General features: G+C 35.6%; 1 protein-coding gene across 1 annotated transcript in view; it reads left to right on the top strand.

Annotated features, from left to right (window-relative positions):
• The first annotated feature begins 917 nt into the window (after positions 1-917).
• Positions 918-14,842, top strand: part of LOC122791840 (C-X-C chemokine receptor type 3-like) — a 98,581-nt gene continuing 84,656 nt past the window's right edge. The window contains exon 1 of the mRNA XM_044059801.1: positions 918-992. Within this exon, the coding sequence (XP_043915736.1) occupies positions 981-992 (12 nt within the window). The 5' untranslated portion in view covers positions 918-980. The remainder of the gene's footprint in view (positions 993-14,842) is intronic.

The following is a 14,842-nucleotide window of genomic DNA, read 5'->3' as shown; positions in this document are numbered from 1 at the left end:
ACAGGGCACATGGATACAGGTATAAGGAACAGGGCACATGGATACAGGTGCAAGGAATAGGGCACATGGATACAGATGGGAGGAACAGGGCACATGGATACAGGTGGAAGGAACAGGGCACATGAATACAGGTGTAAGGAACAGGGACATAGATACAGGTGCAAGGAACAGGGCACATGAATACAGGTATAAGGAACAGGGCACGTGGATACAGGTGCAAGGAACAGGGCACATGGATACAGGTGGGAGGAACAGGGCACATGAATACAGGTGGAAGGAACAAGGCACATGAATACAAGTGTAAGGAACAGGGCACATAGATACAGGTGCAAGGAACAGGGCACATGAATACAGGTATAAGGAACAGGGCACGTGGATACAGGTGCAAGGAACAGGGCACATGGCTCACATGCTCATGGCTGCTGCACTATGACATGGTGTCAGAACAGTTACCTCATGGCAGCACACAAGCCTGTGCCCACCACAGGGGTGCAAGGGACAATAAAATGGCAGGTGTTGACTGACATGGACAGTCCTACATACCCAGGCTAATGGTAAACAATAACTGTCCATCACACTCAGGATTATGTATTTTAGAACTAGCTAATGTCCCAAAAGCTGAATGAGAGCTTAGTGTGTCTTAATGCAGTATAATTAATGTTACTGCTGGCATGTGTTCACTGCCTGCACCATCTCACCCCTTATTTTAGTCTCCTTTTAATGAAGTAAAGAAGAGAACAATAATATGCAATGTTTTTTAAATAAGACTGTGCCTAAGACCAAGTGGAGCGTTTCTAGATACAGGGCTAAACCAGTGACACAATTTTGTGAAGAACAGGACATCCTTCTAATTAATTCTATATATTTTGATCAGAATAGGAAGTGGAACATTAGTATGTGTATTGCACTTGCACTGACAGCATTCCGCATGTTAATTCAGATTTCCCTTCTACTCTTACAGACACGGTCATAGCTGGATCATGAATGACAAGGTAAGATTCAAGCAGCATTGATTTAGGTCCAATAAAAAAACACTACATTCAGTTTTAACGAGGAAAGCTATTTTGTTTAACTTTATTATGAAATTACACTGGCAGGATCTTGTCATGGAGCATATTTTAATTAATGTGTAGAAGACAAAAAAGTTTCTGTTCATTGGAATGTATTTTATCAATAAATAAACATTAACTTGGATATTTTGTAGAAAACTTTCAGGTAGTATGTACATTCTTACTAACTAAATATCTGCAATACTGAAATACAGCTAACTAACGGACAAGAGATGTTAAATATAAAAAGGTACTTATTTTTGTACACCGTAGATAAGCTAATAATGCTAGGACCAGAAAGCACAGACTGTGTGAAAACTATGATTTGGCAGGATGGATGCTCTATTATGCATGCACTTTGTGACTCAAGATCTCTTATTAACCACAGTGGCAGCACATATTATTAAATCATGGGGCATCCGTGTTCTGTTATTTCATAGCAGGAATAAGAACAATCAGAATTTAAGTACAGTTTTCATTGCATTACTTTTACATAACATTTTATGCTAGTCTAGGAACATGCTTCAAATTGTCTTAAAGCATCTATTTTTTTTTTACTTTTTAATTTTGTATTAAAAATATATTACTATGCAAGGCATTGTTCAGTGAAAGTGCCCACTTCTGTTTCATTATGGTTTCTATTTTGTACCTCTTTTACCAATTGCCATCGTGCCTTCCTATTTATATTCTATAAAAAAGGGAAAACTAGTTGTACAGGAACAATTACTCTTGATATCAGCATACAAATTATTAAACTAGACTGTTCTTATGCAAGATCCATGTCAAAGATCATTTTGCATCCTTACTGAAAAAAAGAAAACAGGATTCAAGCTGGTATTGCTTGTTTAAACCATGGTTTCCTAAGTTAAAACAAGAGATGAGCACTTTCACCCTTCTCAGAGTTTCATTAGACCTCAGTTATATATAGCGATAACAAGCAATATATATACTTTACTATCTTCCATGTTAAAAGCCATGTAAATTACAGCAAAGGCTTTAATCTAAGAGCACTTAAAACAGATCACATTCAATGACAGTAATGTGAACAGTGGTACATGCGTTGTTTGCATCTTTTATTGCGATTGGTGCTTTTTACCTATTATCTAAGCAAGTACAAAGTCATTGTGTATCTAGCTTTTGAACTGTGCGAGGTATAGTGTCAATTAACAATGTAAGCATCTAGTCATGCATTTTTGTTACGTTACATATATACATATATATATATATATATATATATATATATATATATATATATATATAAATATATATTATCATAACACTGAAGTGCACTTGATTGTTTATCCATGTTACTGAAATATATTGTCAAAAGTGAAAACAATTTTACGTCCCCATTTCGAACCATGCTAATACCAATGGTTCAAAATTCGCTGTTATGAAAAAGAAACCACACAATTTCCTCTACTGAAAAAAAGTTACTTTTCATGGGGAACTACTATTGGTGTGACAGAAGTTTAAATATTGTGCATAAGCCACATAATTCTAAAGGAGCTTGTCATAATAATAACAGCATGGGAGCCTGCAGAATGGAAAAAATGCCAGCTTAGGGCAGGTGCATCTTAATGGAATACAATTATGTTCTTGGTGATTCAGTCATTATGACAACTGGCACTGCATTCATGAAAGTTAACCATCCAATTGTAAAGTATTTCTATTATATATGAAATATACTTCATGAGCAAACACATACATACACACACACACACACACACACACACACACACACACACACACACACACACACACACACACACACACACATTTATATATATATAAAAATAGATATAGATATTCATATCTGTCTATATTCATTCATGAAAGTTAACCATCCAATTGTAAAGTATTTCTATTATATATGAAATATATTTCATGAGCAAACACATACATACACACACACACACACACACACACACACACACACACACACACACACACATTTATATATATATAAAAATATATATATATATATATAGATATATCTATATATGTATATCTATCTATATATATATATATATATATATATATATATATATATGTACATATATCTATATATATATATGTATATATATATATATATATATATATAGATATATATATATATATATATATATATATATATATATATATATATATATATATATAAAGATGGATATAGATAAACATATACAGATATAGGTAGATATATTTTTGGATTAGATGCTCCCTAGCATTGAGAGAGCTGGGAGGGGTTTGCAAGAAGAGTTGAATGGATTCCAGAGATTTCAAAGTTTAAACTCTGTGTAAAATGCTGTAATGGAAGGGGGGGTGTGGTTGTTATCAGAATTCAGAAAAGAAACCTGTTGCTAGGGGCACAATGTAACATTATAATGACTTTTTAGCATCAAGTTAGTTAATTCACCACGAATGTGGAGAGTGAATAATAAATGCTATGGGACATAACCAATCTAAGACTACACGTGTTTTGAGATTACTGTCATTACTTCATGTCATAATGTTGCCATAAGCATTACTGATTCGAAGTACTTTAAAATGAAACCAGAAATGCTGCACTCACTGAGCGTTATTTTAGAATACAATTCTACATCACCTCGATAAAGACTGTGTGTGACTGCATAAGTAATTTTTGGAAAAAAATTAATGTTATGATGATAATAACAGAGACCTGCATTTCAGAATTCATCATAATGGGTTATCAGACAAGGTATTTAATGTCAGTGTTGATTTCCAAATACTGTCACTACCAAGCATAATTCTAAAAGGCAGTTTCTGCAAATGAAGTCTAGCTAATGATATTTGCCAAACAATTGTCAGTTACAGACATTGATTTGGATGGTGGCCAAGTGCTGTAGTACCGTTAAAATCAACAAACAGTCACAAGAAACAGAAACAATCATTCTCTACTGCTTACTGAATATTTTGTTAAGCAATGTCTATACTGTGAACTTGGCCACAACCATTTGCCAAGCTGCAAAGCAGGGTGTTTTCCAGTATCCACTAACCCAGACACATCATGTGCCAAAAGGCATGGCTGCATTATTGCATCAGATTCAGCAGAGTGGCAGCCATCATTTGTATTATTTAAGAAAAGAAGCTGAGTTGTCAAAGTTAAGTCCATGCTTACTTTCCTGATGTGCTTCAGCACTTGTAAATTAAATTGGTTACGTTTGCATTATGATTTCCACGCTTGAAAAAAATGTATCAAAATGTTTAGATTAGTATATTAATTGTGTACAACAAATGCAATGTATATATTTGGAACACATGTTTTTTCTGAAGTGTTTTGACCCAACATAGCAGAGACATGGTGTCCATTTGCATTGCTGGCAACCCAAATTTGGAAATGAACTTGAGCCACAGGTGGGGCCATTTGAAAGAGATAGAAAGAAGTGGCCAATGACCAGCTCTCCTAATGGGAAACACAGCATCAATGGGACCAGACGGTGTCCCGGGCTGCATCCTACATGAACTCCAAGAGGAACTAAACCCAAACATAAAACTACTGTTCAATCTCAGCCTTACTACAGGATATCTACCCAAAGAGGGGCGTACAGCAACAGTGGTCCCTCTCCACAAAGGTGGTGCCTCAATGGATCCTGGAAACTATCGCCCCATAAGCTTGACTAGCTTGGTCTGCAAAGCTATGGAAAGGATCATCATGGACCTCATAAATAAAAATATTGGGGACCTACAGACACTGGATCCTACCCAGTTTGGCTTTGTTAAGGGCAGAGACTGCCTCTTAAACCTGGTCAATTTCTTTGAAACAGTCACCAAGGCCATTGACGAGGGGAAGGTGGTCCACACAGCCTACCTGGACCTTGCAAAAGCCTTCGATACAATACCCCACTCGGGCATTATAGATAAGCTCACCAGCTTAAATATAAACCCCTATGTCACTAGATGGGTTGCAAACTGGCTCAAGGACAGAACTCACATGGTTAGAATTTCTGGAGCCATTTAGACTCCAAACCAGTTACAAGTGGCGTCCCACAAGGCTCAGTCCTGGGACCTCTCTTGTTCGGTATATATTTCTCGGAGGTACAGGCTAACACGGAAGGACTGCGGCTGACCAAGTTCGCAGATGACTGCAAACTGGGCGCCATAATCGACTCTCCAGCTGACACAAGCATCCTACAAAAGGGCCTCATAGAAACAGACAACTGGTGTCAGAGCCATGGCCTCAAGCTAAACGCCAAAAGGTGTATAGTCATCCCCTTTGGCAAAAACAAAGTGCCCACAAATTACCACATAGGTGGTAATCGATTAAGTACGGAAGAAGTAATTAGGGACCTGGGGACCCAAGTTGATATCAATCTCTCATTTGGCAACCACATGGCCAAAGTGGTTAGAAAAACATTTTATATAGCCCACCTAATCATGAAGGGATTCACATCTAGATCAGGGGAGGTCATCGTGCCTCTTTACTCATCCCTCATCAGGCCCATAATTGAGTACAATGCCCCTTTTGGGATGTACCTTACCAGACACCTGCAGCAACTGGAAAGACCCCAAGAGTACCTCACCAAGAGGATCAAAGGGCTCAAACAGATGCCATATGCTGCCCAGTTAAAGAAACTCCAGCTCTACTCAGTGGCATACCGCCTGCTCAGAGGCGATCTGTGCCTGACGTATAAAGCCATGACCAACCCGGAATTAATGGACATGCTGCACCTCAGAAAATCCAAATCCCATCAAGCTACGTGCTCTAGAGACTTGAACCTCAGCACTGAAATAAATAGGACATGCTGGAGGGACAGATTCATAACCCAGAGGCTCCCTTCACTCTGGAATAAAATCCCAGTCCAGGTTAGGCAGAGTCCCTCATTGACTCTCTTCAAAAAGAATCTTGATGAGTGGATGGGAGATAGTAGGTTTACCCTGGGTATCACTTCTGTGTCACTGTTAGACAGAGGCACAGTATACTAACCTCGAAAAAGGGCATAGCAAAATTCATTTAAAATGGGTGGCAAAAGCCAAACACACTCTGGCTAGGCTTATAAATGCCCTAGGGCAGATAGCCTAGTATGAACCTATGAACCTATGAGTGTGGTTTGGGAAAGACCAGGAGACTCACAGATTATCCACTTAGATTACAGGAGGGTGGTGACAACATCTCTCATGCCATTGTGCTAGCCACTACCTAATGTAGGAACTTTGATTGGCTACCCTAAGGATGATGCCAGCCAGCTCTATTCACATAATTACCTGAGGGATCCCATGCTCCCTGGGACCAAAAAGGAGCTACTGTTGTGGTTGACTTTCCTAAAGACTTACCTTGAGAAGAGTCACACTACAGTGGGGGGTACTTGGAAGGACCAGTTGGGGGATCTGGGATTTGGCAGGTGTGGAAACAGGAACAGGGGCCGGTGGGAAGGACAACATTCAGAAAAAAATGTATTCTTAATCTGTAAATTGCAACTATCATAATTAAAGCTTACTGTAAAGAAATGGTAGTATTGTAATTTTTATGAGAGCTGGTAGACCTTGCAATGGATGGAAGCACAGAAGTACAAGGCCACACGATGATACAGGGAGCAATAAAAGAACTCAGAAAATAAATAAACAAATTACTGAAGTTCTTAAAAAGGCTGAATTCATCTGATAGTTTTTAATGCTGGCAGTCCAAACTATTTTTTTCACAGAATATCAACAACGTATTTATACAATGGAATAGCAAAAATATAGACAAAATGCTCAGTTATGGGAAGGAAATTTATTCTGAAAACTGGATTCAAAATATTGTTTGGTAGCAGAAAGATATTTTCACTTAATGCAGAAAATGGTCATTCCTCTGAAGACATAATATACAAATAGGCATAAATATACACACACACACACACACACACACACACATATGTATATATATATATATATATATATATATATATATATATATATATATATATATATATATATATATATATATATATATATGCATACACATACATACATATGATAACCTAAAGAAACAACACTCAAATGTTTGAATAGCAAGACATCAATTTAAAAAGATTGAAACACAAAACAATGTGAAAAATAGTTAAAAAGCGGTTATACACTTCACCCATGTCCCTGCTAATTATATACTGACTCTGAGATTGCACAACAGCAGGAAAAGGCTAAATTTCTGCATACTGCTGTGCTGTAGTCTCACACAGATGGAAGCCAGCAGTAAAATAATTATTTTGAATGTTCAAACAAAGGAACTGCAACTATATAAACAAGCGTCATTGAGGTGGTTGAATGGTGTGAACATCACACAGATATAAAGCTGTCACAGCTAATCAAAAATCAGCTGAATGAACATTGCCAGGTTTGTTTCTGTGCATGCCTGTAAAAGGTAGGGACTGGGAAGTTTCTCCTTTTCCCACTGTAGAGCCATCATGGAGTTGGTAAATATAATTTGCAGGGTTTTTTGTGGGGGACTTGCCCACTACAAAAAAAGATTGTTTTTTTTTGTGCATGTGTTAATGAAATTAACTGAATAGTTTAGAAATGATAAGAGAAAAAGAAAGGTTATAGAACGATTAAATAAAGAAGCAGAAGTATAAAAAATACATTTATTAATATAGAGAACAAAAAAGAAATAAGATAGAATATAAAGAAAGTATACAAAATATGAGAAAGAGATGAAACGAAGATGCAAACTAAAGGAAACAGAAAGATATATGAAAAGAATAAAGAAAATGTAAACATTATGTTTTATAGGCAGCTTTTTTCTGAAGGGAAAGAAAGAGGAGGTTTATCCTTAGTAAAAGAAGTTAAAGTAAGAGAAGGGAGAATGGATTATACCTTACATAGTATAGGGAACAAAACACAAACAAGAAGATATTTTGGAAGTGGTAGAAACTTTTGCAGAAATAATGTATGCAAATGAGGAACTGGATGTCAAAGAAGAATGGAAAGTGAAAAAATAATACATGAATTATGAGTATTACAAGTAAATCAATAAAGATAAAAGGAAAGTAGTTTTAAAAATATTAAATGAATGGATGAAGTAAGGTGCAATGGAAGAAGAATCTGTTGTGGAGTGATAAAAGTTATATAGAAAAGTATAAAAGAAAAGAAATAAAAAATGGAGGCCTAGAACACTAGAACACTAGGGAATACTGACTATAAAATATTTATGAAATACTACAAAAAGATGGAGAGAGCATTTAAATGAAGAAGTAGAAGAAGGCGTTTATGGTATAAAAGGAAGAGAGGTAAAAGAGGTGTTAATTATTATGAAAGATGTAGCGGAGATGATATTGAAAGAAAATAAAGAAGTGAGATTGGTAGTATGTGATGTAGCTAAAGCTTTTGATAAAGTGAGCCACAAATAATATGGCAGATTTTAGAAGCATATAGTGTAGAAGAAAAACATATTAACATAATAAAAATATGTTATGAAAAGTCATGGGTACAAGTTATGATTACTGCATGGATGTGAAAAATAGTATTAAAAGAGAAGTAATACAGGAATGCCTAGAGAAATTGTGTTTATTCGTATTAGTAAGAGATGTAATAGTACAGACATGTATGTACAAAATGAGGAAGAGAAGATAAAAAAAAGTTTTATATTACCAGTATGCATGATATATGAGGACTTAGTTATAGCAGCAAAAAACGTAGCATGGATAAGTGAGGTTGTAATAAGAAATGAAAAGCTGTTAAAGTAGCTGATTTGCAGTTAAATAAAATGAAGCATAGGGATTTAGTAAAAATATGTGCAATATATTTCACAAAGAAAGATTTAGGGAATGAAATTTGGTAAATATGAAAGTATCATAAGTCAATGGAGAGAGATACTAGAACAAATAAAAAATGATGACTTGGTGGAATGTTTTTATTTATCAGTCCAGAAAAAGATGCATATGTTGGATATTTATGTTTTAGGAAAACAGCATACCTAGGAGAAATATATGTTTCCAACTCAAATGGAGAAAATGTTATTAGATGCTTTTTAGTTTCATTTCAGACTCAAGGCTGAAACTGTTGAGAAGAGGGATAATTTATAATAAAAAGAAGGTGATTTGAAGATAAAATAGTCCAGTTATTCATTTAACATCTATGCATGTATCTTGTGTAATGAAAAGGTAAAAGAAAGAGAAAATGAAATAAGTAAGATTTTGGACCCAATTCCAAAAAAACTTGCTGTCAGTGTATATGACCACTTACAATGAGAGCAGGCTGAGAGCATGTCTTTTGGAATATGGCCTCCAGTGTAAGTCTGTTTATAGAAGTCTTTTGTAACCAGGGTAAACTTATACTGAGAAAAACTATTTCAGAAGCTGGCCAATTATATGAAAAGTATAGAAATGTATGGGAAGATAAAAACAGAATAAAAAGACAGGATGGAATACAAAAAAAGAATAAGAGAATAAAATGAAATTATGGAAATTAAAAGTAAATGATACTGATGGGAAAGAAAAAGATTATCTAACATGATTTATGATTCTTTTCTTGTCTTTGTACCCATGGAAAGAATTAAAGAAAATAAAAAAGCAATAAAAGACAAAAGAAGGTTTGAAACAAAGCAGATGATTTTGTTTTTGAAGAATTTTATTAAATAAGTTACTGGTGAAATGGAAATTGAATTATAAGGTAATAGAGGAAAGAAAATGTGCCAGAGAAACAGCAAAACTTTGTTTTCAGACTGTAAAAAAAATAAAAAAATGGAAAAAGTTTAAAAATGATGATGGGTGGGAATGATTTAAATGTATTAATATGAGTATGATATTTATATTAGAAGCATGATACAGTACGAAAAATGATATTGCTAAATGGGATAACGTATCATTTGAAGCGATATGGATGATGCAGAAAAGAAGATGTTAAGTATTTGTTATAGAACAAGAAAAAGGAAGAGGGTGGTATACAAGCTGAAATACGATTGTTGTGGAAGAAAGTGTGGTGCATAGAGGGTAAATAGAAAAGAAAAAACTGAAAGAAATGGGATTGTTTGGCAGTAAGGTACCCAATAACTCACAAGACACAGTTCAGCACAGAATAATAATCTCCTTTATTGGAAACAGAAACATGTACTTGGGAGATAAGAAAATCAAGGTCCTGTTTCCTCAAACAATAGAATCATACATTTTTATGCCTTCTTTGATTAAAAGCAAAATTATTGTAACAATCTTAGAACAACCACTGGCCAATTAAAATGAACACTACAGCATTAATTCTGCTAAAATCTCCTGTCTCCTAGTTTATAACTTTCCATTTTAGGCATGATTTCCAAATTTCATAATTAAACTTTCTGCAAAGAACAGGACTTTCTACATTAATGCCATACTGTCAGGTTTTAATATTAATCAGGAAGTTAATCACTGGATACATACTGAAAAACACTCAGGAATCCATCTTGTAATGAAAGCATATTAGAAATGAAATACACTAACATTTTTCCTTCTAAGTATACCTCACACTTCACATTAGCTAATTTTTATGATGTTAATGAGCAAATAATTTAAAATATGAATGCAAAAAAACTGAGAGTGTAAATAATTGAGTTAAAGGTTTGTGTGTGTGCTACCTGTTGAATTACTGAGACATAATTCTAACATCCCCTTAATCCCTGTACTGATCTAGTTCTTAAAGGGAGGGGGTTTAAGGGAACACCAACCCCCTTATAGACTTAAATATGACTGCACAGTAAAAAAAAGCAGATGGAACAATTTCTGATGCTCTCTTATTGTCTGTCCCTTTTCACAGTCTGATTTTTTACTTCCTAACAGAGAGGGATGTGTTGATGTGACATCACCAAGGATGTCTTCCCACAAACTTCTCAGATTTTGTTACTGTGACTGAGGTGGGAGTTGTAGTAAAACATTACCAAATAAACATCCCCTGCGCATTCAACAGTGCAACCTCCGAGCCCTGTTTTAAACCAGCCCTGGTGATTGTATGGGTAATTATAGGCGTAGCCCAAGGGTATGCAGTTTTGTCTTCACCAAGGGGAGAAACTAATTGCTGGGTTACACTGGCTAGGCTCTTAATGGTCACTTAGACCTCTTATCATGCATTAACCTAGGAACCTATACCAAGCACAGACTACCCCCTCTAGTGCATAAATATGAATATTGTAGTCCACAGAAGAGGAAGAAGCTCAAATGAACAAACTGCAGGACTAGAATACTAGACTATATATATATATATATATATATATATATATATATATATATATATATATATATATATATATATATATATATATATATATATATATATATATATATATATATATATATATATATATATATATATATATATATATATATATATTGAGAGAGAGAAAGCTAGATTCAGATATACATATATATAAATAGATATAGATATAAATTTGTACAGTATGGATGCGCTTGCTGTCCATGTGGGGCTTTACGTGGCTTGCTTCCCTAAAAAATATGTATTTCAGTCTGCTATTGGAGCACAGGGTGTTTTGCAGAGGTGACAAGTTGTAACTGCTAGAGTATTTTTTCTGGCCTTTGACTGCTGATCTTACATAGTATACCCTGTTTAAGGCTATGGAGTTCACCTTTGTTACTGCTAGCCTTTGGGTATTAAAGACAACACCATTAAAGGCAAGCTTTTATTTGTAGTATTTGTTCCTCCTTCTCTCCCTTCCTTTGCCCATTTTTGGCAATGGGTCATGTCTTTGTCTGTTGGGTACCAAAGGCATTTCCTACTATTTCTAACTTGTCTTCCCTTGTTCTGCCTTTATTTGCAACTATATTTTTCTTATGTGCCTCTTGTTTTCTTCAGATGAAAAAAAAATGAAATTACAACCGAATACATAGTACATGGTGAGATATGATCAGAAGAAGCATTTGTTAGTCCTACATCAGGTTGTCGTTTATATTTGTAATCATTGTTTGATTACATTTCTTTTGACAAACTCTGTTGAAAACTTATACACTTACATCACACAAGTGATGTCAGTAGAAATGTTCATTGTTTTCTCACTGTTGTGAAACCATGGAATCAGTATATTTAAGTAAGGAGGTATGGCGAGAAATTCCCTTACATGGGTATGTAGGGGCCTTACTCCCCTACAAAAACACTTTTGTATGTGCTTTTTACATTTCTGCAATTAACATTGTTTTATTTTATTTATTTATTTATGTTTGATTACTGGGTTAGTGCACTGATCTTAAAAGAACAATTGCAGGCACAGCCCCACCTCCCAGGTGATTGCAACCACAATTTTCAGAAAGTGATACAGATACAGAGGTACTGGTACATTCACTAACAGGAAAACTGCATGCACTACAAAGTTTAGACAATTTGTTAACAGGTACAAACAGAAAAAAGACAAATGAAGTATTGTATACTTTTTACCTCTATAAATCCCAACAAGGGAAAAGCAAAGACTAAAAAGAAGAGAGACAGGAAAAAACCCAAAAAAGTGAAAATAACTCAACTATTTCTATGGTAACTATGACACTTAAATGTGGCACTGGAAAAGAATGACAGTGTAGACAGTTGTGGCAGTTAATGAGGTTTGGGGGCATGTCATGTCTGAGGACATTGACGTCTAGCTCATTATGCAGGAAGGGAATTTGCAATGAAGTGGCATATTTTATTGGGCATAGGCTGTAAGGTGGTTGGTTCTTCTTTGATGCTTCATCTATTATGGGTAGCTTGTGTTCTAATTGGACAACTAGTATTCTCTTAGCTATAGTAGCTCTTGCTGGGCCATTTAGGTATGTGGAGATTCTTCTAGCCCAGACGTGCAGAGAATTAATTTTGTTTTGTGTGTGTGTGTGTGTGTGTGTGTGTGTGTGTGTGTTTTCTATGTGATCATGAAAGTTAAGAGTTTGGTCAAGCAAGATTCCAAGCTACCTGAAAGTGGTAGTTGTTTCTTTTGGGAAGTTCTTTAGGTCTGTACAGTCTAGGGTCTTGGGGATTTGGCAAAATTTTGGTGGGATCCTAAGTGCATAGATTTAATCTTAGAAGGGCTCAATAGTTGTCTGTGTTGGAGAAGCAACTTATTGAGGGATTGGAAGCCATTTTGGAGCTGAGTTTGGTTTTGCAAGTGGGAGTGGCCTGGATCTAAAGAAGGCCATCTCATCGACATATAAAGTAATCAGAATGTGGGGAAAGTCATATGGAAGTTTACTGATAAATATGAAGATTAAAGGTATGAGAATGGAACCCTGAGTGATTCCTTTAAAAAGACGGGCTAGGTTGGGAAGGTGGCTTAATGGCTAAGGTGTTTGCCTTACAAACACAAGGTGCAGGGTTTGAGTCTCACAAGGGATAATTGGCTAGGCTAAAAATGCCTTGCAAGGGCAGTTAGCTTAGTACTAAACTATGAACCTATAAAATGCACATAATATAACTATAAACTATATAAAATGTCTAGGCACAACTAAATATTGTAAGAGTTATATAGATTTAACCAAGTAGAGCCATAAACATAGCTTTCAATTATCAGGACATGTGGAAGTAATCAAGATGAGCCATAAGCACAGCTTTCAGGTAACACAGTTAAAATCTACACAATATCTGGAAGGTTTAGGGGTTGGGAGGGTGGCCAAATGGTTGAGGTGTTTGCCTTACAAACACAAGGTGCAGGGTTTGAGTCTCACAAGGGATAATTGGCTAGGCTTAAAATGGCTCACAAGGGCAGTTAGCTTAGTACTAATCTATGAAACTATGAACCTATGAACACAAATGGAGGATCCTATTTTAACATTATAAAGTCCACTGGAGAGGAAGTTTTTAAACTGTGGTAAGGTGTTCTCACATATGCCCATGTCTATCAGTTTATGAAGGAGTAGTGTGTGGTTTGTGAACTCAAAGGTCTTTATGAAGACAACATCAGTAATGTTGCCTTTGTCCATTTTAAGCATGATTTTGTCTTTCCGACTCCATACACTGGTAATGTGCTCTGACCTCCCCAGAACCTGTTTTTTTTTTTTTTAAGGGAGAAGTTTAGTTAGCACTGATTTCCACATGGTGCACAATGTTTTTAGTTAGATAGGTATTATAAGTGCAACTGCCCTGTGGGGGGGGATAGCAAGGAAATCTATGCACAGATGAATAAACCAGGGTTAGGTTGTCAGAACCTGGTAGAGAGTCAGTAGGGATTTTGTTAAATTGTATTTTGACATCTTTAGCTCTTATGCTTTCTTTATGTAAAAGGAAGGTGTGATAAGAGTGGGGGATGGAAGCTGATAGAGAGAGCGGTGTGGAGATGGTTACTGTGATTTAGAGCAGGTTAATGAATTCACTCAGGAAGCTTGAGCTGGTGAGTATAGACTGTGAACAGTGAAGGAGATTAGCAGAAGAATTGTCATTAATGTTTACATCCTGTAAGTTTAGGTTAGTCTCATTACAGAAGCATTTTAGTTTTTGTAGACGGGAATATTGATTGGCTTTATAATTGTTGTTTTGTGTCTGTTTAAAGAATGTTTGATAAGGTTAGATTGGTCAATGTAAAAAAATTGGCAAAATATTACTTACAACAATACTGGAAAATATGACATTTGTTTACAGTATCATGGGGAAAGGAAAACTCTCTTTAAAAAATTGTGTAATAACTACAACATCTTAAAAAACACTGGTAGCCAGATATACAGTCCCCTCCTTAAAAGGCTAAATGATTGTTATACTTCCCTTATATTAACAAACAGCATTTATACATTATGGCAGCATAGTCTAATAAGAGTTGAGCGCTACTTTGTGTATAGTTGCTACCTGGGAGGGGGTTGGGATTCTTTTTCCTTGCAAAAACTGGCATTTCTTTTCCATTCAGACTGTACCTTCATGAAGTCAGCCTGAAC

The sequence above is a fragment of the Protopterus annectens genome, chromosome 17.part0, assembly GCF_019279795.1.
Source record: "Protopterus annectens isolate FY-2018-M chromosome 17.part0, PAN1.0, whole genome shotgun sequence".
Taxonomy (NCBI): Eukaryota; Metazoa; Chordata; order Ceratodontiformes; family Protopteridae; genus Protopterus; species Protopterus annectens.
The sequence above is the reverse complement of the archived record's forward strand: the minus strand, read 5'-3'. Positions and strand labels throughout refer to the sequence as shown.